The 24,116-nt window shown below is 44.0% G+C and overlaps 1 protein-coding gene across 7 annotated transcripts in view; it reads left to right on the top strand.

The window, feature by feature from the left end:
- The window catches only part of LOC122814053 (RING finger protein 112-like), a 590,764-nt gene that overhangs the window by 510,551 nt on the left and 56,097 nt on the right, over nt 1–24,116 (top strand). For all 7 annotated transcript variants that reach the window (XM_044086656.1, XM_044086657.1, XM_044086659.1 and 4 more), the window contains one exon: nt 19,404–19,537. In XM_044086656.1, the coding sequence (XP_043942591.1) occupies nt 19,404–19,537 (134 nt within the window). The remainder of the gene's footprint in view (nt 1–19,403; nt 19,538–24,116) is intronic.

Genomic DNA, 24,116 nt, shown 5'->3' with positions numbered 1-24,116 from the left:
TTTGTAAACATGAGGTCTGTTATGCTGGAGCCTGTAGTGAATATATCCACTATTTGGTCAAAGGTGGTGGTATTTACAAAGTCCAGGAATCTCCATGCATATAGATTTGAGGCTGTGTAAGATTCCCAGTTTATAGAGGGTTAATTAAAGTCTCCCAAGAGTAGGATGTTAGGTTGGATAGTACGTGCCTGCATTAGGAACGAATATGCATTGTGAGCTTCTTGTGACATGGAGGGTGATGTTTCACTGGCTAGGGTATGGTACAGGATTTTATCTTTGGTGATCTGCATGTGGAGGAACTCTAGCACGTCATCCTGTTTAACCACCCTAGAGTTACACTTGTTATTGATGTATACTAAAATGCCTCCTCATTTATCCCTTATCTGCGCAGCTGCTGATCTAAAAGTGTGGCAGGCACTGAAGCCTTGTCCTGCTGGGATATTCTGTCACTTGTATCTTGCTAACTGCACAGATGTCTATATTCTCAAATGTAAGGAGGGCTTGGAGGGAGTTTTTTTTTTAAGGCTCCTGGCATTGAGCATTAATATCTTTAGGTTCAGTTGAGTTTATTTTGCTATGTCAGTAGGTCTGTCAACTTGGCATTGCCTAAAAAAGGCACTATGGGGGTGAATAAAGTTGTAGCCAATATTCAAAAGCCTAGAGGTGAGAGCTGCATACCATTCTTAGCAAATGAACGTGGTCTGTTAGACATTTTCTCCCAAGCTGACATATTAGATTGAATGATGCCAGAAAGACAAACAGTCGTTGAAATTATTTTTTTTTTTGCTCATATTGTGGCATCATCCTCAGTGATGGTAACATGCTGCTCAGTGCCAGGCTTTGTTCATATTGTGACATCATTCTCATTGATGGTAACGTGCTGCTCAGTGCCAGGCTTTGTTCATATTGTGACATCATTCTCATTGATGGTAATGTGCTGCTAACTGCCAGGCTTTGTTCATATTGTGACATCATCAGTGATGGTAACGTGCTGCTCAGTGCCAGGCTTTGTTCATATTGTGGTATCATCCTCGGTGATGGTAACATGCTGCTCAGTACCAGGCTTTGTTCATGTTGTGACATCATCCTCAGTGATGGTAACATGCTGCTCAGTGCCAGGCTTTGTTCATATTGTGGTGTCACCCTCTGTGATGGTAACATGCTGCTCAGTGTCAGGCTTTGTTCATATTGTGACATCATCCTCGGTGGTGGTAACATGCTGCTCAGTGGCAGGCTTTGTTCATATTGTGACATCATCCTCGGTGGTGGTAACATGCTGTTCAGTGCTAGGCTTTGTTCATATTATGACATCATCCTCTGTAATGGTAACGTGCTGCTCAGTGCCAGGCTTTTTTCATATTATGACATCATCATCAGTGATGGCAACATGCTGTTCAGTGCCAGGCTTTGTTCATATTGTGACATCTTCTTCATTGATGGTAATATGCTGTTCAGTGCCAGGCTCGTATTTGCTGGTATTGTGAAATCATCCTTGGGGATGGTAATATGCTGTTCAATGCCAGGCTCATACCTGCTGGTATTGTGGCATCATCCTCTGTGATGGTAATATGCTGCTCAGTGCCAGGCTCGTACCTGCTGGTATTGTGGCATCATAATCAGTAATGGTAATATGCTGCTCAGTGCCAGGCTTTGTTCATATTGTGACATCATCCTCGGTAATGGTAACATGCTCAGTGCCAGGCTTTGTTCATATTGTGACATCATCCTCAGTAATGGTAACATTGCTCAGTGCCAGGCTTTGTTCATATTGTGACATCATCCTCAGTGATGGTAACATGCTGCTCAGTGCCAGGCTTTGTTCATATTGTGGCATCATCCTCGGTGATGGTAGCATGCTGCTCAGTGCCAGGCTTTGTTCATATTGTGGCATCATCCTCAGTGATGGTAACATGCTGCTTAGTGCCAGGTTATGTTCATATTGTGACATCATCCTCGGTGATGGTAATGTGTTGCTCAATGCAAGGCTTTATTCATATTGTGACATCATCTTCAGTGATGGTAACAAGCCACTCAGTGCCAGGCTCGTACTTGCTGGTATTGTGGCATCATTCTCAGTGATGGTAACATGCTGCTCAGTGCCAGGCTTTGTTCATATTGTGACATCATCCTCAGTGATGGTAACGTGCTGCTCACTGCCAGGCTTTGTTCATATTGTGACATCATCCTCAGTGATGGTAATGTGCTGCTCAGTGCCAGGCTTTGTTCATATTGTGACATCATCCTCGGTGGTGGTAACCTGCTCAGTGCCAGGCTTTGTTCATATTGTGGTATCATCCTCAGTGATGGTAACATGCTGCTCAGTGCCAGGCTTTGTTCATATTGTGATGTCATCCTCAGTGATGGTAACGTGCTGCTCACTGCCAGGCTTTGTTCATATTGTGACATCATCCTCAGTGATGGTAACGTGCTGCTCAGTGCCAGGCTTTGTTCATATTGTGACATCATCCTCGGTGGTGGTAACCTGCTCAGTGCCAGGCTTTGTTCATATTGTGGTATCATCCTCAGTGATGGTAACATGCTGCTCAGTGCCAGCCTTTGTTCATATTGTGATATCATCCTCAATGATGGTAACATGCTGCTTAGTGCCAGGCTGTGTTCATATTGTGACATCATCCTCAGTGATGGTAACGTGTTGCTCAATGCCAGGCTTTATTCATATTGTGACATCATCTTCAGTGATGGTAACAAGCCGCTCAGTGCCAGGCTTGTATCTGCTGGTATTGTGGCATCATTCTCAGTGATGGGAACATGCTGCTCAGTGCCAGGCTTTGTTCATATTGTGACATCATCCTCAGTGATGGTAACGTGCTGCTCAGTGCTAGGCTTTGTTCATATTGTGACATCATCCTTGGTGATGGTAAAATGATGCTCAGTGCCAGGATCGTACCTGCTGGTATTGTGGCATCATCCTCAGTGATGGTAATATACTACTCAGTGCTAGGCTTTTTCCTGTTCGTATTGTGGCATCATTCTCAGTGATGGTAACATGCTGCTCAGTGCCAGGCTTTGTTCATATTGTGACATCATCCTCAGTGATGGTAATGTGCTGCTCAGTGCCAGGCTTTATTCATATTGTGACATCATCCTTGGTGATGGTAATATGCTGCTCAGTGCCAAGCTCGTACCTGCTGGTATTGTGGCATCATCCTCAGTGATGGTAATATGCTGCTCAAGTGCTAGGCCCATACCAGGCTGTCACACTTAGTCTGACAGCTCTTTCTTCATATAGTCCAGGGAGATGCATCTCAAGTCATTTACACTTACATGGACTATGATAGAGTCATACTGGTACCCTGCGGTATAATGACTTGAGTGCGTGCGTGATTTGGCAGATTTTGGCTCCAGATAAGAATCTGACAGTTCTCTTCTTGATCAGCCTGGTTAGAGAGGCATCAGTGCATCTTACAATGGAGTCCACTGTGACAAGAGTCCTGGGAAGTATGTTTGCTTGCCTTAGAGGCATATTGTTTGAGGCTCTAGTGAGAGTGACAGTATGTCTTATGTTAGCTGTTCTTTTTTTGGAGTGCCTTTGGGCTTGCTGAGGCATAGCTTTTACAACGGGTGGTCTAGGAAATTGTTGTTTAAGAAGATTGCTTTTAAGTGCCTCAGCATACATTGCTCTATTTGTGTATGCTGTGTATCATGTGAGGTGGGTGTTGCATGCTTATTTTTGACAACCTGTTGTGCACTTGTATGCAAAAGTTTAACATCCAGTGTCATACTGTGCTGCTTCATGAAGGATTAAGTGGTTGTTTGTAAGCATGAGACAATCGCTACATTGTCTTAAGATGCCCACATTAAGGATTAAGCGGTTGTTTGTAAGCATGAGAGAATCGCTACATTGTCTCAAGATGCCCACATTAAGGTTTAAGTGGTTGTTTGTAAGCATGAGACAATCGCTACATTGTCTCAAGATGCCCACATTAAGGATTAAGTGGTTGTTTGTAAGCATGAAACAGTTGCTACATTGTCTCAAGATGCCCACATTAAGGATTAAGTGGTTGTTTGTAAGCATGAGACAGTTGCTACATTGTCTCAAGATGCCCACATTAAGGATTAAGTGGTTGTTTGTAAGCATGAGACAATCGCTACATTGTCTCAAGATGCCCACATTAAGGATTAAGTGGTTGTTTGTAAGCATGAGAGAATCGCTACATTGTCTCAAGATGCCCACATTAAGGATTAAGTGGTTGTTTGTAAGCATGAGACCATCACTACATTGTCTCAAGATGCCCACATTAAGGATTAAGTGGTTGTTTGTAAGCATGAGACAGTCGCTACATTGTCTCAAGATGCCCACATCCACCAAGCCTGCTACAGAGAAGTTAAAAAATTGCATATCCATAATGTCTAGTCCTTGTGAGCTAGAAGGAAGGGGGTGATGTATTGGGGGTTCGAAGGCTATTAAGGGTGCTTTGTTGGTGCAGACTAATAAGGGTGCTTTACTGGAGCAGATAATGCTAAACAGTACTACATTCTACTAACTTTAATGTTTGCACAGTACTGAATTCTACTAAATCTGTTGGTTTTGCCCCTTGACTCCCAACTAGCTGCTTTGTTTGTTGGTGCACTAGGTATTTGAGCTGTATTGTTGCTTTACAGGGTATAGTTTTAGGGACTGTTCTACAGGGAAAATTTGCTTTCAATGTTTTCGCTACTGTACAGGGCACTGCTAACCCACTCATATGTGAAAAATTTATAGCAGAGCAGAAAAAATCATAAAGCCAACTAATGAGCCCTTTGGTTAATAAAATGACTACACTAGGAGGCCTTTTGTATATTTCCGAGCTCAGACAGACCAGGCAAACACCTTCTGCCACAAGATGAGTAAACCCAGTCCTCCTAATATAAAAACTCATTCCAGTTAAACAACTAGCCGCCTGGAAATCCCTTGCTGAAGGCAATTTCACGACAGTCTTACAGAGCAGTTTGTTTTACACAAAAAAAATCGGTGACATGCAGATATAAATGCAGGAAAAAATAGTGATCACGCAAAATAACTTGCATGCGGTTTAGCAATCAAAGGTATTTAACTTTGACTGGATGGCACTGGATACAAGCAAAATACTTCTGGAATGTAGGCTAGGTCTCCAAGCTTAGCAGAGCTCTTGGAAAATGAGCAGGAGGTAATATGTAGTAAAGGATGTTTACCCAAGAGCAGTACTGCTTCAAGATACTCAGTATCCTGGATCTGTGGAAAACAGTGGGTTGGGAAGACAACATAAATAGCTTATATAACAGCCTGTAGCAATGAAAGAGGGGAGGGACTATGGAAATCAGATTATCATAAGGGATTATCATAAGGGCTGGAAGGCAGAGACAAAGCCTTATAAAACAGCAGCAGCAAAAGGATGGCAGGGTTGGGTAGAGCAGTCAGACTAGCTAGAGGTGCATCCAGTTAAATAATGGCAATATCGGCGCTCTTTCAGAAACGTTATCGTAATGTGTTTGTGGGGGATGGGGCAGACACAGATTGCAGCTTTAAACAGTAAAAAATAAACAGAATATAAAAGCACCAAAGCACAAACTGGAGCAGAGACAATTCTCTCACTATTGAACTTCTGCTACAGTGTAAAGCAATAGGCTATGCAAAAAATTACCAGTATTACTGTTTATGGAAAAATGCAATAATATATGACTATGGCTGGCAGTAGTACACAATCAGGCCAACAGTGGGCTCTCAATCTGTTTTGATTTTTGTCTAGGTTCCACCCTCTGTGCCTTATTTTAACTAAGTGGCATAGCATACGTGGCACTGAACTGTGTTATGACGTATCACATTTCATTCAGCACCAGCATGCTATGTCATGATATGGTATATGTTGACATGTGCTAGTATGGTATGTCATGTTCATACCTTGTATAATGTATGTTACAGCATGCTGTTGTATGGTACATCATGGTGTAGGATGTTATGACATGGTGTGTGGTTATGTCATGTTTGTGCCTTGTATAGTACTATATGTTACAGCATACTGTGGTATGACAATGGTGTAGTATGTCATGGTTGTGCATGGTATAATACATGTTATAGTATGCTGTGGTAGGGCACATTGTGGTATAGTGTTGAGTAATATGTTCCAAGCTTGGTGTGGTATGATATGACATATGGTATATCATGACATGGTGTACTATGTCATGATCATGCTTCGTTTAATAGTATGTGTTACAGAAGCTATTGTATGGTATGATATGACATAGGATATGTCATAATTGTGCCTCGTATTATAGTATCTTGCAGCATGCTGTGGTATGGTATGTCATGATATGATATGTCATGACATAGTGTAGTATATCATGGCCTTGCCTGCTATAGTGATATATGATGTTCTTTGTGTTTCACTGTTGCAGTCATCACATTTGAGTTATCCCTGCCAGGGTAGCCCTCGGCTGGCCTGAATATTAGTATTTCTGGGTCGGTTATGGTCACTTGAGGACTGACGTCAGGTTGTCAGTGGTATAAAGGAAGCCATCCGACACCATTACATCAGTCTTTCTTGCGGTGGAGCCCAAAGCAGAAGCAGTTCGCACGAGTGCCGGTCAGCCGCTACCAGAGTTTCATTTCCAAATTGAAATTGAAGTCTTCGAAAGCTACATACCCTGTCGGGGATCCTTTTCTCTTGCACTAACCAATGTCAGAAAAAGTTAATAATTGTCTTACCTGTGGAAAGCAAATACCACACCGGGACTTCCACTCTTACTGCATCACTTGTCTAGGCCCAGACCATGACATCCCTCATTGTCACTTCTGTTCTTTGTTTAATGCCAGAACTATTTGTCGTCGGGCCCTTATTGTAGCCAGATATTTCCGTGTACAGTCCTCAAATTCCATTATGGCTTTGGTAAGCTGTCTGACAGCAGATCTTCTGCTGTCAGACAGCAGATCTTCTGAAAAAACGTAAAGATAAAGGTAGAGACAGACCACACAGGACCAAACCTTCCAACAACTCTTCCGTTAAGCTGGTCGTCAGTCCTACCGAACTCATTGAGGCACTTTTGCAGCCCCTGATGCCCGCTTTGTTTAATTCGCAGGCCTCTACCGAGACCATTTTGGAGTCTGGTATGCCACAGAACTCTTCTTCGTCTAAGGATTCTGCGGTCGTCTCTACCTTGGATGGGTCCAGAGCTGCTGTGCAGGCACCGGCTTCCGAGGAAGTCCTTCACAACACTGTATCCTGACATAAACTGATGCCTTCTTTCACGGATTCCGTCCTTTTGAAAACAACTGAGTTCAGGCCCAGAGGTCGAACCACACCCAAGAAACCAACTACCCATTCTCAGGCGCCTGCTTCCTTGCCTCAGTCTCAAATGCTTAAAATGGCAGAGGACCTTATGCTGATTAGGGGAAGCCAAGTCACTCCCTCAAAAAGGAAAATAGATCTGTCTCCAGTAGTTTTGTCTGAACAAGAGTCGGATGACTCCGATGCATCTGACTATGAAGACATCCAGCCCCTCTCCACATATGAGGATTCTGATGCAGAGGAATCCATTCCTTCAGCCTCTCCCCCAGAGGATTTTTCCTTTGGGGAAACCCTGCATACCTTAAGGGAGCATGTCCAATGGGATAGTCAAGACTACCCACAGTCTGAAAAGAAACTCAGAGAGTTCCTGGACCTTCCACAACACAGACCCTTAGCCATCCCCCAGTCCTAGATGTGGTGGATGATGTCTTCCTTGAGTCCAGCTTGACTCCAGACACCCTCCCTCCTGCTCTCAGAAAACAAGACAGGTACTACAGAGTCCCTGACTCACACAAATATATTTTTAAAAATCCTACAGCTGACCCTGAGGTCATTACTCAAGGCCTAAAGGGATTAAAGCAATCTCAGCTATGAATCCCCCCCCCTCAGACAGGGACTCTCGAGCACTGGACAGATGGGGTAAAAAAGTATACACCTCAGCTACTCTTGCTATCAGGACACTAAATTGTCAGTTCTGTATACTTAAGTATCAGCAGCATACCTTGGAACTCCCTGAACAAAAAATTGTCCTCCTTTCCTGCATGGGCAGAATCTAAAGATTTACAAGACTTAATGCATTCTGCTGGTCAAGTAATTAAACACACTTTGGACTGTGGTTTTGATGCCCTAGAAGCTTCTTGCAGGGCAGCAGTCAGCGGATCTGTCATTAGAAGACATGCATGGCTTAAGGAACAACCCCTGCAAGACCATGTCAAATTTAAAGTGTTGGATGCCCCCTTGCACAAAGATGACTTATTTGGTGCTAAAGCTGAAGAGGTCCTAAAAAAGATGGAAGAAAAGGCAAAATCTATGCAGACTGTTAAATATTTCTTACAGGTTCAGCAGGCCTTTTCCCTCCAAGCACTGGTCCGTTCCTGCTCCAAGTAGGCAGGGCCAGCCTAGGCCCAGAGTCAACAGACCCCCCCCCCCCCAACAGCAACCACAGGGATTGCAGAGATCTAAGCAGTGGACTACCACCACGTCAAAACCAGGGAGTTCTAAGCCACCCCTTATGGTAAGAACTCACAATGGCTCACCCCCTCCCGACCTCGCCTCTTCCAACCTTCACATACCCCTAGGAGTAAAACTCTCCTTTCACAAGAGCACCTGGGCCACCATTACCAAGGACCAGTGGATTCTGAACATTGTGTCTCAGGGGTACAAATTCTCCTTCCATGCCCTTCCAACCCCAAAAGGGTTCCCAGATCTACCACCAAATCAGTGGACAGAGGCTCAAAAGCAAATCCATTCCCTGCTCTCCTTGGGGGCAGTAGAGCACATTCCTGCAGGGCAAATAGGCCAAGGATTTTACTCTAGACTTTTTCTGGTGCCCAGAAAAGAGGGCACCTGGCGCCCCATCCTCAAACTATCCATTTTAAACACCTTCCTGGTGATCCCAAAATTCAGAATACTCACCCTCCAGCAGCTGCTACTCATGCTGTCCAAGGATGCTTGGCTTGCCATTCTGAACCTAAAAGAGGCCTACCTCCATATTGCTATCAGGGAGTCCTGTAGAAAATATCTCCACTTCAGGGCAGGATCTCAACACTTTCAGTTCTCTGCACTTCTCTTTGGCTTATCTACTGCTCCTAGAGTTTTCATAAAATGCCTGGCTCCGGCCATTGCCTTTTGCAGACAAAGAAATATTCAAATTTACCCCTACTTAGACGACTGCCTTATTCAGGCAGACAGCCAGAAAAAGTTGCTGAAAGACCTGGCATTTGTAAAGGACCTACTAACCTCCCTAGGGTACACAAGCAATGAAAATAAATTCAAAAAGGTACCCACCAAAAGGATAATTATCCTGGGAGCAAATCTGGACACGGCATTCCAGATGGCATGCCTTACACCAGAGGAACACATTTTCCTATCAGCCTACTTCTGTCAACTGGCCACCAGGCCCCAGCTTTCTGCAAGGAAAATCCTGCAAGCCCTGGGGTTCATGGCTTCCTGCATTCTCCTCATTCCATATACCAGACTGCATGTGAGGAAACTTCAGTGGTACCTAAAGAGCCTTTGGTGTCAACACTCTCAAGACCTGGAAACTCTTCTATGTAGAATTCTTTGCCTCAGAAAGGAATTTCTTTGGTGGGCAACAGCATGCTCCCACAACAAGGGACTGCCCTTCTTCCCACACCCCATCGCCCAGACCCTCACCACAGACATGTCAGACTAGGCTTGGGGTGCACACCTGGATGGCAGGTGCATACAGGGCCAGTGGAACCCCCAGCAACTCCCACTGGACATCAGTCAAAAAGATAATGGCTGTGCAGCAGGCCTTGATCGCTTTCAAACCCTTTCACCTCCAGGGGTCCTCCTGATCAAAATAGACAACACCACAGTGATGTGGTACATCAACAAGCAGGGAGGGACTCACTCCTACCCTCTGTGCAGGCTGGCCATGACCATTTGGGTCACAGCCTCTTCCATGCAAATACACCTGTTAGCACAATACCTGCCAGGCTCTCTCAACTTCCTGGCAGACCAATTAAGCAGAATGATCTTGGACCCCCATGAGTGGCAGCTCAACAGAAACACTTTCTTCCTAATAACTCAGAAATGGGGAACCCCGTAGGTCGACCTCTTTGCCTCCCACACCAACCATCAGCTCAGCAAGTTCTGCACCAGGCAGCATCACTGCATGGCTTGGAAAGTGGATGCCCTGTCCTTCCCCTGGGTCAGTCTATCGGTCTGTACCTTTGTCCTTCCCCTGGGTAAACATCTCGGTCTATGCCTTTCCTCCCCTACCTCTCATTCCCAGGGTACTGCTCAAAATAAGGGAGGAAAAACCAAGGACCATTCTCATAGCTCCAGACTGGCCCAGGCAACACTGGTACCCCTTACATGGCAACCTATCCCTGCTGCCTCCATGGAATCTTCCTCAGACTCCAAACCTGCTAATCCAGAAGGAAGGGGGATTCATGCACCCCCAATTACAGACACTCAATTTGGCAGCTTGGCTTATATTCAAGAAAAATCTTGATGATTGGATGGGAGATAGGAAATTCACCCCGGGGATCACTTCTGTGGCTCTGCTCGACAGTGGCACAGGAAAATAATTTTCTTGGGTGGCGAAAGCCAGGGTACCTTTGGCTAGGCTTATATAGGCCCTAGGGCCAATAGCCTAGTACCTACCTATAAACCTATACCCTAACCCCTAACCAATATGCCACCCTCAATTAACAGGTTCTGGATGTTATCCGAGAGGCCAGACGCCCTATCACCAGAAAGTCTTATGCAGATAAATGGAAAAGGTTCTGCACCTGGATCCAGGCTAAGGGGGCCAATACATCACAGCCCTCCATCCCTCTCATCCTGGATTACTTAGCTGACCTACTACACAGTGGGCTCCCTTTCTCCTCTATAAAAATTCATGCCTCTGCTATTTCTGCTCATTTTCCCACTGAGTAGCCTGTTTTTTCTCACCCTCTGATTAAACAGTTCCTCAGAGGGGCAAGCAACTTGAGCCCCCCCCCCCAAAAAAAAAGAACACCAGCTTGGGATCTTAACTTTGGCTTGGAAAAGCTCACCCTGCCCCCTTTTGAACCAGCTTCTTCTGCAGAACTAAAATTTCTCACCTGGAAGACTGCCTTCCTCCTGGCCATCACTTCAGCCAGACCAGTCTCTGAGCTGTAAGCACTCATGGCAGTGGAACCCTTCATCATCTTCCATGCAGACAGGGTATCCCTCAGAACTAATCCATCCTTCATGCCCGAGGTGGTGTCCAGTGTGGCTCTCAACCAATCCATCCATTTACCCACCTTCTTTCCTAATCCCCAAAACAAGGGGGAAAGGATTCTGCACTCTCTAGATGTGCACAGACAGCTCAGATATTATCTGGACAGGACTAAACTCTTCAGAAAGTCTGATCAATTGCTGGTTAGCTTTGCTTCTGGGGCAGAAGGCAACACCATCCCCAAGCAAACCATTTTCAAATGGATAGCACACTGCATTCATTTCTGCTACAAACAGCATGGCAAGCCTGCCCCCAAGGGGGGCAAGATGCAATCCACCAGAGCAACCTCTACCTCTGCAGCTTTCCTCAGAAGAGTCCCCACCAGGGACATCCTGGAGTCTGCCACCTGGACATATGTTTATACTTTTACCAACATTACAACCTGCCTCTCTTCTCGAAATCCAGGGCAGGGTTTGCCTCTGCAGTCTTGCAGGGCATGCTAGCCAGCCCCTAGCTTCCTGGACTGCATCCACCAATTTCCTCAACTTTGGGAATCTACCCAAATGTGATGACTGCAACAGTGAAACAAGAAGAACATAGTACAGTTGTGTACATTTATCATAAATGTAGATGTTTGAGTGTATTCATGTTGCAGTCCTGGTTTCCCTCCCTGTATCCCCCCGATGTCCTTCAAGGATGCATCTGCAGTCCTAACATATGGGTTGTCCTGCCTCAGGCAGCCCTTCGGTCGGCCGGATTCCAAAGTCTGGGTCTGGCCTCGGCTGATGTCGCACTTCACCCGACGTCATAGCTGCTGTTTATTGGGTATAAAGGCATCAGCCAACGCCATTTTCCTCAGTCTTTCTTGCCGCGTGGTGCCCAAAGCAGAAGCTGTCCGCAAGTGCCGGTCGGTCAGATCCAGAGATTTCTACTACCGAAGACTTTTAAAAAGCTAAGTACCCCGTTGGGGACTCTTTCTTGCCTCAGCCGATGTTAGACAAAGTAAATAATTGTTTAACTTGTGGGAAACAAATACCTCATAAGGATTTCCACTCTTACTGCCTTCCTTGCTTAGGCCCAGACCACGACGTATCAGCTTGTCTAGCCTGTGCTTCCTTCAACCGACGGACACTTAGACGTCGGTCGGAGTTTGCAGAGGAGTTTTTTGGTCCCGCTTTTCCATACAAAATGCCGTCGGAGACTCCGACTACACAATTAGCTAAAAAGCGTAAGGAAAAGGACCGACATTCGCGGCCCGCGGTTTCGGCTGAAACCACGGTTAGGCCAACCACGAGTGTCTCTGTTTCGGCTGAAACCGAGTCCCCGGTTCTTCCTTCAGCCGAAAGCATGCCTCCGATAGCCGAGCCCTCACAGAGCATGGCTGAATCTGCTACTGAATTTACTGCTACAGAAGCAGGCACCCAGGATTTGTCAGACACTATTCCTTTAGACATATCTACCCCTGCACGTGGGGCTGCTAGACCCCCTGCTTCTATGTCTATCAAGGCTTTTGCCAGGGCTAAAGCAGCTAAATCTTCTAGGGCCTTACCTGCTAAAACTCCCTCACATAGGCCTGCCTCTAGTTCCCAAATACTCAGCCTGGCTGAGGATCTCATTTCTTTGATCAGAGGATCCCAACCTCACCCGGACAGGGCCTCTCAGCCCCCTCCAGATAAGAGGCCTAGGACTGAACCCCCAGAACCTGTCTCTACAGACTATTCCTCGGATGACTCCGACATTTCAGACCCTCAGGAAGGCCCATATTCTCCTTATGAGGATTCTGATGCAGAAGACTCCATTCCTTCTGCTTCTCCTCCTGAAGAATTTTCCTTTGGGGAAACCTTGCATGCTATGAGGGAACACTTCCAATGGCAGGGCCAGGATTTTTCAGATTCAAGGAAAAGGCTAAGGACTTTTTTTACACTTACCACAGCATAGGCCTTTAGCCATTCCTCCAGTACTAACAGTTGTTGATGCATATAATGATGCCTGTACTGCCCCTGATTCTCTTCCTCCGGCCCCTGCCAAGCCTGACAGATATTACAGGGTCCCGGACACACACTACCATTTGTATAAGGCTTCTGTTGCAGACCCTGAAACCATTTCACAGGGCCCTAAAGGTGTAGCAGCTGCCTCTGCTAAAAACCCTCTTCCCTCTGAAAGGGAATCTAGAGCATTAGAGAGATGGGGTAAAAAGGTTTACACTTCTGCTACTCTTTCGGCCAGGGCCTTAAACTGTCAATTCCACATGATTCAATACCAGGAATTTTTGTTAGACCAGCTAAATAAAAAACTGTCTTCTCCTGAACCTATAGACCGCAAGTCCCTTCAGGATTTGGTACATAACTCTCAGCAGGTCAGTAACCATTTCTTAAAATGTGGCTATGATGCACTGGAGGCTTCCTTTAGATCAGCTATGACTGGAACAGTGATTCGAAGGCATGCCTGGTTAAAAGAACAATCCTTACCAGACCATGTTAAGTCAAAACTCCTAGATGCTCCCATGGAGAAACAAAGTTTGTTTGGCTCCCCTGCACAGGAGGTTCTAAAGAAGGTGGAAGAAAAAGCAAAATCTGTCCAAACAGTCAAGGATTTCTTACAGGTCCAACCTCCGAGGTTTAGCAGAAATTGGCCTTCGAAGAATTGGTCCTTTCCAGACAACTCCAGAGCACAGAGAGGCAGAAATAGACGCCCAAGAGGCAGAGGTCAATCTAGGGGTGCCTACAGGGGACGTCAGTGGCAACCTACCAACCAGAGAAGTACTGCCACAGATTCAACTACAGCCACTTCCACAGGGCAGACACAATGATTTGGTTCTGGTTCCGCCTACCAGGGAACAACTGGAAGCACCCTTGGGCGGAAAGCTAGCCTTATTTTCCGACAACTGGCATTACATTACAGGAGACAAATGGACTTTACAAACAATAGACAAGGGCTACAGGTTTCACTTCCACACTCTACCAAACAAGAGAGGAATGCCAAACCTACCACCAAGCCAAAAAACAGACGCTCTAAGACAAATCAACAACTTACTAAGGATGAGAGCTATAGAAAAGGTACCACCTATGGAATAAAGCCAAGGATTTTACTCCAGGCTTTTCCTTGTACCAAGAAAAGAAAATCAATGGAGACCTATTCTCGACTTGTCCGCACTGAACACATTCCTCATTGTTCCAAAATTCAAAATGCTGACCCTCCAGCAGCTTCTTCCCATGCTGGGCAAGGAGTCTTGGCTGGTGACTCTAGATCTCAAGGAGGCATACCTGCATGTCCCTATACAACCAGATTGCAGAAGACACCTCAGATTTCTTGCAGGATCAGAGCATTATCAATTCTTAGCATTGCCCTTTGGCTTATCTACTGCGCCCAGAGTATTCACGAAATGCCTGGCATCAGTAATTGCTCATTGCAGGCTTCTGGGAATTCAAATTTACCCATACCTGGACGACTGCCTAATGCAAGCGGACAACAAGACAAAATTAACAAAAGATTTGGAAAATGTCATACAACTGTTGCAAGCCTTGGGATACACAGTCAACATGCAAAAGTCAAGACTAGTACCATCCCAAAGGATAACTTTCTTGGGTGCAGAACTGGATACATCAACTCAGATGGCTTTTCTCACAGAAGAAAAACAAAAGCAACTACCAGTCTACTTCATGACATTAACAACACAAACTCAGCTTACTGCAAGGAAAGTCCTGCAAGCCCTGGGTTACATGGCATCCTGCATAATATTGATTCCGCATGCCAGGCTGCATATGAGAAAGTTACAATGGTACCTAAGGAATGTATGGTCTCAACACAAGAACAGTCTAGAAGCCCAGATTCCAATAATTCCATGCCTGAAGCAAGAATTTTTGTGGTGGGCTCAGGCCTGTCATTTGAACAGAGGATTGCCTTTCCACAAACCTCATCCAAGCCAGACCATCACCACGGACGCCTCAGACCTAGGCTGGGGGGCACACATGGTGGACAAGTGTATACAAGGCTTATGGACCCAAGACCAGCTGAATCTACACATAAATCTAAAGGAGATGCTGGCAGTGAAACATGCGATCCAGGCATTCAGACCACTCCTTCAACAGGGTCATCTGCTGATAAGGACGGACAATACCACAGTCATGTGGTACATCAACAAACAGGGAGGTACACACTCATATCCTCTATGCCGGATGGCAATGGACCTGTGGAATGTGGCCCTGAATCTCAACATTCAACTTCAGGCCAGATTTGTACCAGGAAAAGAAAATTCTCTAGCAGACACCTTAAGCAGAACTACCACGGATGCTCACGAATGGATGCTGCATCCAGATATCTTCAAAGCCATAACAAAGAAATGGGGACTACCAGAGATAGACCTGTTCGCCTCCCCACACAACCACCAATTGAAGAAATTCTGCACAAGAGCATACCACCCACTTGCTTGGAGGGTGGACTCCCTTTCCTTCAGCTGGAAAAACCTGACAGCATATGCATTTCCACCTCTTCCTTTGATGTACAAAGTTCTACTGAAGATCAGAGAGGATCAGCCAAGGGTAATCCTGATAGCTCCAGACTGGCCGAGGCAACATTGGTACCCGCTACTGAGAAGCATGTCTCGGACACACGCATGGCCTCTACCTCTATGTCCCTTACTTCTAACACAGAACAACTACAAGACCCTACATCCAAACTTGAAAACACGGCAGCTAGCTGCTTGGAATATTGCATAAAACCAAATAACCTAGATTTATCTCAGAGGGTTAAGGACATTATCCTGGAGGCACGCAGACCCTCCACAAGGAAAACTTATTCAACCAAGTGGAAAAGATACCTCATTTGGAGTGCAGCAAAGGGAGGAAATGTCTCATTGGCAAACATAGCACACATCCTGGAATATTTAGCAGAACTGTTCCACAATGGCCTGTCTTACTCCTCCATTAAGATTCATGCATCAGCAATTTCAGCAGAATACAACATGGATCCTCCTGTCTTCTCTCATCCTCTGCTCAGGCAGTTCTTGAGAGGAATCAAAAATGTAAAACCTCCAAGGAAACCACCTTTACCTACATGGGATCTCAACTTTGTGCTGGAAAAGTTAACACTTCCCCCTTTTGAACCAGCAGCAACAGCAGAATTACAGTTCTTGTCTTGGAAAACTGCTTTCCTGCTAGCAATCACTTCAGCAAGAAGGGTATCTGAGTTACAGGCATTAATGGCAGTACAACCCTTCCTTATCTTCCATCAGGATAGAGTCTCTCTGAGAACTAACCCTACCTTTATGCCAAAAGTGGTCTCCAGAGTATCATTGAACCAAGCGATTCATTTACCTACATTCTTCCCCAACCCACAGAACAGGGAGGAAAGACTGCTACATACCTTGGATGTGCACAGACAATTACGCTACTATCTGGACAGAACTAAGACCAGCAGAAAAACTGACCAGCTTCTGGTAGCATATGCAACAGGAATGCAAGGAAAAGCAATTTCAAAACAGACAATCTCAAAATGGATAGGAAATTGCATTCGATTTTGTTACACTTTTCATGGAAAGACAACTCCTGAAAATATCAGACCTCATTCCACAAGAGCTACAGCCACCACTACAGCTTTCCTACGAGGAGTGGCTACCAAAGACATTTTAGAAGCTGCTACTTGGAGCTCCGTGCATACATTTGCCAAGCATTATAATCTTCCTTATACTCTAGATCCCGAGCAGGTTTTGCAACTGCTGTTTTGCAAGGGATCTTAACTACACCATCTTTATCTTAGTGCCTCCTCCCCCAGTTTGGCTATGGTATTCTACCCATATGTTAGGACTGCAGATGCATCCTTGAAGGACATAGTACAGTTTTGTACCTACCATAAATGTAGATGTCCGATAGGTATGCATCTGCAGTCAGGATTACTCACCCTCCTTGCCCTCTGTGGTATTCCTAGGGTATTTACCCCTCTTTTAGCTAGCTGGGGGAATCTATTATGGTGTATTTGTTTGTATATATGTATATATATATTGTTTGCTCTCTACTGTTTGGAATTATTTGCATTTATCCAAATTTAGCCTTCCTAGAGGGCACCTGGCATCTGGGGCAAGAAACACTGAGGAAAATGGCGTTGGCTGATGCCTTTATACCCAATAAACAGCAGCTATGACGTCGGGTGAAGTGCGACATCAGCCGAGGCCAGACCCAGACTTTGGAATCCGGCTGACCGAAGGGCTGCCTGAGGCAGGACAACCCATATGTTAGGACTGCAGATGCATACCTATCGGACATCTACATTTATGGTAGGTACAAAACTGTACTTTTCTCTTTATCTCCTTTTCTTAGTTTTTACCTTGTTGTGCTCCTTCCTGATGAGGAACGTTTTGGTATTTATGTTTCCACTGGTGGGGTTCTACCACCAAATCCTGTCCTCCTACTTTGGGGGGCTCCTGACAGGTTAGGGCAAGAAAAACTGATGTAATGGCATTGGATGCCTTCCTTTATACCACTGATGACCTGATGTCAGTCCTCAAGTGACAGCAACCGATGCAGAAATACTAAGTGTCTGGTATTCAGGCTGGCCGAGGGTTACCCTGGCAGGGATAACCCCAATGTGATGCTGCAACAGTGAATACACTCGAACATCTACATTTATGGTAAGTGTACACAACTGTACTTTATAGCATGTTGTGGTATGGTATTACATGGTGTAGTATGCCATGGTTATGCCTTGTATAATATATATTACAGCATGCTGTGGTATAGTATGGGTATGGTATGTCATGACATAGTGTAGCGTGTCATGGTTGTGCCTTGTGTAATATATGTTACAGTATTTTGAGGTATGATATGGTATGGTATGTCATGGCTGTGCCTGATATAGTACTGCATGGTATAGCATACTGAGGTTTGTCATGATAAGTAGTATGTCATGGCTATGCCTTGGATAATATGTGTTACTGCATGCCATGGTATGGAATAACACGGTGTAGTATGTCATGGTCATGCCTTGTATAATAGTATGTGTTACAGCATGCTGTGGTATGTCATGACATTATGTAGTATGCCATGGCTGTGCCTTGTATAATATGTGTTACAACATGTTGTGGTATGTCATGATATTATGTAGTATGTCATGGCTGTGCCTGGTATATTTGTTACAGCATGCTGTGGTACAGAATGACATGGTGTAGTATTTCCTGGTCATGCCTTGTATAATACAGGTTACAGCATGCTGTGGTATGGTACGTTATGGCTCATAATATATGTTACAGCATGATGTATGGTATTTCATGATGTGGTATGTCATAGTCATGCCTCATATGTCATGACACTGTGGAGTATGTCATGGTTGTGCCTTATATAATAGTATGTGTTCCAGCATGCCGTGTTATATGTCATACTGTAGTATTTTGTGGTCATGTTTCATATGTATGTTACAGCATACTGTGGTATGGTAAGACATTGTGGTTTGTCATGACATGGTGTAGTATGCCATGGTCATGCCTTGAATAATAGTATGTGTTACAGCGTGCTGTGGTATGTCGTGACTTGATGTAGTATGTTGTGGTTATACCTTGTATAATAGTATGTGTTACAGAATGCTGTGGTATGGTATTTTATTATGTAGTATGGCATGACATGATATGGGTTGTTATGGCTGTGCCTCATTTAGTATATGTTGTAGTACATTGGGGTACGCCATGGTGTAGTATGTTTTGACATGGTATGGTATGTCATAGTCATGCAAGTTAGCATACTGCGGTTTGCTATGTCATGGTTGTGCATGATGTAATATGTGTTGCAACCTGCCATGTTATGGTATGTCATGACGTAGGTCATGTCTCATGTGATAGTATATGATGGTATATTTTACAGCATGTTACTGCCATAGTGTGGTATGTCATGGCATGCTGTGGTACGTCATGGTCATGCCTCATAATGTATGTTACAATGTATTGTGCTATGATAGGACATCATATGGTATGTCATGACATGGTGTTAGTATGTCATGGTCATGCCTTGTATAATATGTGTTACAGCATGCTGTAGTATGGTATTTCATGGCATGGTATAGTTTGACATTCTCTAATATAGAAGTTTATTGTACTGAATTGTGTTTAGCATGTGATGTTACAACATAATATGCTATGGGTTCTTTATTCAGTACAGTAGAGCCTGGAGATAACAGAAGATTCAAAACAGAGATGTAGTCTTTTCTTTTCACTGAAAGTGTGTTTCTACCAACAGCTTTTTTATATCTCTAATCTTTAATTGCAGAAATGGACGAAGACTTCAGGGATTTTTTGAAGAAATATGTGCATGATGTTGTGACTTCCACAGTTGGAAAATGCATAAAGACAGACAGCAATGGTGCTATTTTAACATGCAGAAGGATGGTTGGAAAAATTAAGGTACTGTCTCTTTGTGTGTGTGTGTGTGTGCGTGTGTGTGTGTGTGTGTGTGTGTGTGTGTGTGTGTGTGTGTGTGTGTGTGTGTGTGTGTTACCTTGTAAGAAAGAGATGCAAGTTCAGAATATTGCAGTGGAACGTTAAACTGAAGTCAGTGGCACTTCAAAGTTGCTGGCTCAGTCAGACGTGTGGTCATCTTTTCAAGAGCTGAAAGGTGTTAGTTGAGCAGAAAAGTATTCATAACTAGCTAGTGTTAGAGGATGCCAACTGTAACGCCTATGTAGTGATGCCACACTGTGTATTGCACAAGTAGGAATGTGTTACTAAGGGCCACTTTCTTGTAGAGGTCCCTGTATATTGCCTGAAAAAACAAGACATAAAAGTCTTATTTCTTCCCATGAATTGGGAATGACCACTGAAGGGGAGGCTACATGTTCAGCACTGGGGTAAAGAAAGGTGGATATGCCTTCTAGGGTTGTTGGCTAGTTTTGTCTCTGGTTACTGCTATACACAGGGTACCCATAGCAAGAGGGCTGAGCCAGCCCTGACTTACGACAGTTGGTGAGACACTCAATGGACCACTTAGGCCTCTATCAGTAACAGCCAGTGAAACATATTTATGACCATACTGTCATATATCTTTTTCTTACTTCAGGCTTTACTGCTCTTCCTAAAAATAATGTTAGAGCAGAAACATCTGTAGACAAAGGGAGTCTAAAATGTGCTGTTTGTGCACGAGTGTGAATGTGCATAGCGTAATACATAGTATGGTGCTTGTGCAGCAGGCAATTTGAAAAATCTTTCAAGCCATTGTGTTGTTTTGTGCATATGCACAGATTATATCATGCTATGGAATATGTTAGCTGACATCATTCAGTGTATCACATTTATCAGAATACATAACCAGTAAGATGGATGTAAATGTGCATTGTAAGATATGTGAGTGGTAGCACAACTTGGAATGCAGTTACACTGCAGATGTGAGAAACGTCATACACAATACAGACAGTAAGACATAACAGAATGTGACTGTCAGCAGTGTTCTTGTACGCAATACAGACAGGACGACATAACAGAATGTCACTATCAGCAGTGGTCTTGTATACAGTACAGACAGTAAGACATAAGACTCTATCAGCAGTGTCCTTGTATGTAATACAGACAGTAAGACATAAGAGTGTCACTATCAGCAGTTACACAATAAAGACAGTAAGATGTAACAGAATGTCACTGTCGAGTGTTTTTGTACACAATACAGACAGTAAGACATAACAGTCTCACTGTCACCAGTGTTCTTGTACACAATACTGACAATAAGACATAATAGTGTCACTCTCAGCGGTGTTCTTGTACACAATACAGACAGAAAGACATAACAGAATGTCACTATCAGCAGTGTTCTTGTACACAATACAGACAGTTAGACATAACAGAGTGTCACTATCAGCAGTATTCTTGTACACAATACAGACAGACATAACAGAGTGTCACTATCAGCAGTTACACAATACAGACAGTAAGACATAACAGTCTCACTGTCACCAGTGTTCTTGTACACAATACAGACTGTAAAACATAATAAAGTGTCACTATCAGCAGTGTTCTTGTACACAATACAGACAGTAAGACATAACAGAGTGTCACTGTCAGCAGTTACACAATACAGACAGCAAGACATAACAGAGTGTCACTCTCAGCAGTGTTCTTATACACAATACAGGCAATAAGACATAAGATTCTCATTGTCAGCACTGTTTTTGTACACAATACAGACAGTAAGACATAATAGTGTCACTGTCAGCAGTGTTCTTGTACAGAATACAGAGAGTAAGACATGAGTGTCACTATCATCAGTGTCATTGTAAGGCAGCAGAGTGTTACTATCAGCAGTGTTCTTGTACACAATACAGACACTAAGACATAACAGTGTCACTATCAGCAGTGTTGTACACAATACAGACAGTAAGACGTAACAGAATATCACTATCAGCAGTGTTCTTGTACACAATACAGACGGTAAGATATAACAGAATGTCACTATCGGCAGTTACACAATACAGACAGACATATGTGTCACTATCGGCAGTTACACAATACAGACAGTAAGACATAGTGTCACTATCAACAGTGTTCTTGTACACATCACAGACAGTAAGACAACACAGTATCACTGTCAGCAGTGTTCTTGTACACAATACAGACAGTAAGACATAACAGAATGTCACTATCAGCAGTGTTCTTGTACATAATACAGACAGTAGACATAACAGAGTGTCACTATCAGCAGTTACACAATACAGACAGTAAGACATAACAGAATGTCACTGTTAAGTGTTCTTGTACACAATACAGACAGTACAACATAACAGTCTCACTGTCACCAGTGTTCTTGTACACAATACAGACAGCAAGACATGGAGTGTCACTATCAGCAGTGTCCTTGTACACCATACAGACCATAAGACATAACAGAATGTCACTTGTCCTTGTACACAATACAGACCATAAGACATAACAGAATGTCACTATCAGCAGTGTTCTTGTACACAATACAGACCATAAGACATAACAGAATGTCACTATCAGCAGTGTTCTTGTACACAATACAGACAGTAAGACATAACAGAGTGTCACTGTCGGCAGTGTTCTTGTACACAATACAGACAGAAAGACATAACAGAATGTCACTATCAGCAGTGTTCTTGTACACAATACAGACATTAAGACATAACAGAATGTCACTATAAGCAGTGTTCTTGTACACAATACGGACACTATGTCTTATTGTCTGTATTGTACACAATACAGACAGTATGACATAGTGTCACTGTTAGCAGTGTTCTTGTACACAATGCAAAGAGCAAGACATAAGTGTCACTATCAGCAGTGTTCTTGTACACAATACAGACAGAAAGACATAACAGAGTATCACTATCAGCAGTTACACAATACAGACAGTAAGACATAACAAGAGTGTCACTATTGGCAGTGTTCTACATTCTGTAGTGATGAAGTGGTGAATCCAGGGTGCTGAATTTGTCAAGAAACTAATGATCAACACTAAGTACAAGCAGTGGTGTGCAATTATCTTGTTTTGTCCTGAAAGATCAGGTTGTTGCATCCCATGTGCATGCACTCATAAACGCATAAACATAACGCATGCACTCGTAAATGCATAAACATAACGCATGCACTCATAAACGCATAAACATAACGCATGCACTCATAAATGCATAAACATAACGCATGCACTCAAGATACTCCACAACAAGTACAAATACGACTCTGTTATTGTCCATGCTGGAGTGAATGACTTGAGACGTACCTCCCTGGACTACATGGAAAGAGACATGGAAGAGCTCTTGGATCATATGACCCTAGCCCTGAGTAGCATCCTGCCTTCACCCAGAACAATACCACAGTATAAGGATAAAATGATTGACTTCAACAATTGGCTAAGCTTCTGGTGTCATTCAAAGGGGATCCAGTATTTGTCTGCCTGAGAAGACATGATGGACAAACCACGATGCTTTGCCAGAGATGGTCTGCACCTGTCACCCCTGGGATTCAGGTTACTGGCTAAAGCTCTTGCCACCCCTATAGTGCCTTTTTTAGGCAAGGTTCAAAGGATAAAAACACCACCGTAACAGGTACAAGCATGCAAAATCTGAAGGTAATGTTACTCAGTGCTAGAAGTCTAAACCTCAAAATGCACTCTCTCGAGGCACTCCTAAAAATGGAGAACATCGATATCTGTGCAGTAACTGAGACCTGGTTCAAGGCTCCAGAGAGCACCCCTGCAATACCAGGCTACCACACTTTTCGGCCACCAAACCAGGACCGAAACACTAAAGGTGGAGGAGTGTCAATATTCACCACGGATATTCATACCACCAGGCTAGTTGGCCAACACAATGTGTCTGAAATTCTCCAAGTGCAACTAACACTAGGTAAGACTGCAATCCAAATTGTAACTTGCTACAGATCTCCCACCATACCCCAAGATTCTCACTACACCTTTCTAAACATACTGGAAAATATTAAGATAGAACCAAACACCCTAATACTGGGTGATTTTAACTACCCTGCCATTAACTGGGAAAACTACTCATGTCCCAACACCTTTACGCAACGGTTCTTGGAATTCATAAATTCCAACGCCCTGGATCAACTAATCCATAGTCCCACCAGGGGCTCCAATATCCTAGACCTGGTCATTACCAACATGGGAAATCAATGCTCCATACCTATGGGCACTCCCTCGTTAGTCAGGTCTGACCATAAGCTAATCACCCTTAACATCCACATCCCACCCCCACCCCCCAGTAAAGAAACCACCATAAAAAACTTCTCCCAAAGCCAACTTCATGCTACTCAAGTCAGAAGTGACAAACTTCATGACACCCATGCAGACGGGAACTGAAAGTTCAACTGCTGAATCCTACACTAAGGCACTGTACGAGCACATCCACTCATGCATGAATCGTGCCATCCCAAATAGAACCAAAATGCTCTCATCCAAAAAAAGGAAGCCAATCTGGTGGTCCCCTGCCATAAACAAACTTTACAACAAAAGGAAGAA

The sequence above is a fragment of the Protopterus annectens genome, chromosome 10.part0 (genome assembly GCF_019279795.1).
Source record: "Protopterus annectens isolate FY-2018-M chromosome 10.part0, PAN1.0, whole genome shotgun sequence".
Taxonomy (NCBI): Eukaryota; Metazoa; Chordata; order Ceratodontiformes; family Protopteridae; genus Protopterus; species Protopterus annectens.
This window is presented reverse-complemented; position numbering and strand designations above follow the sequence as displayed.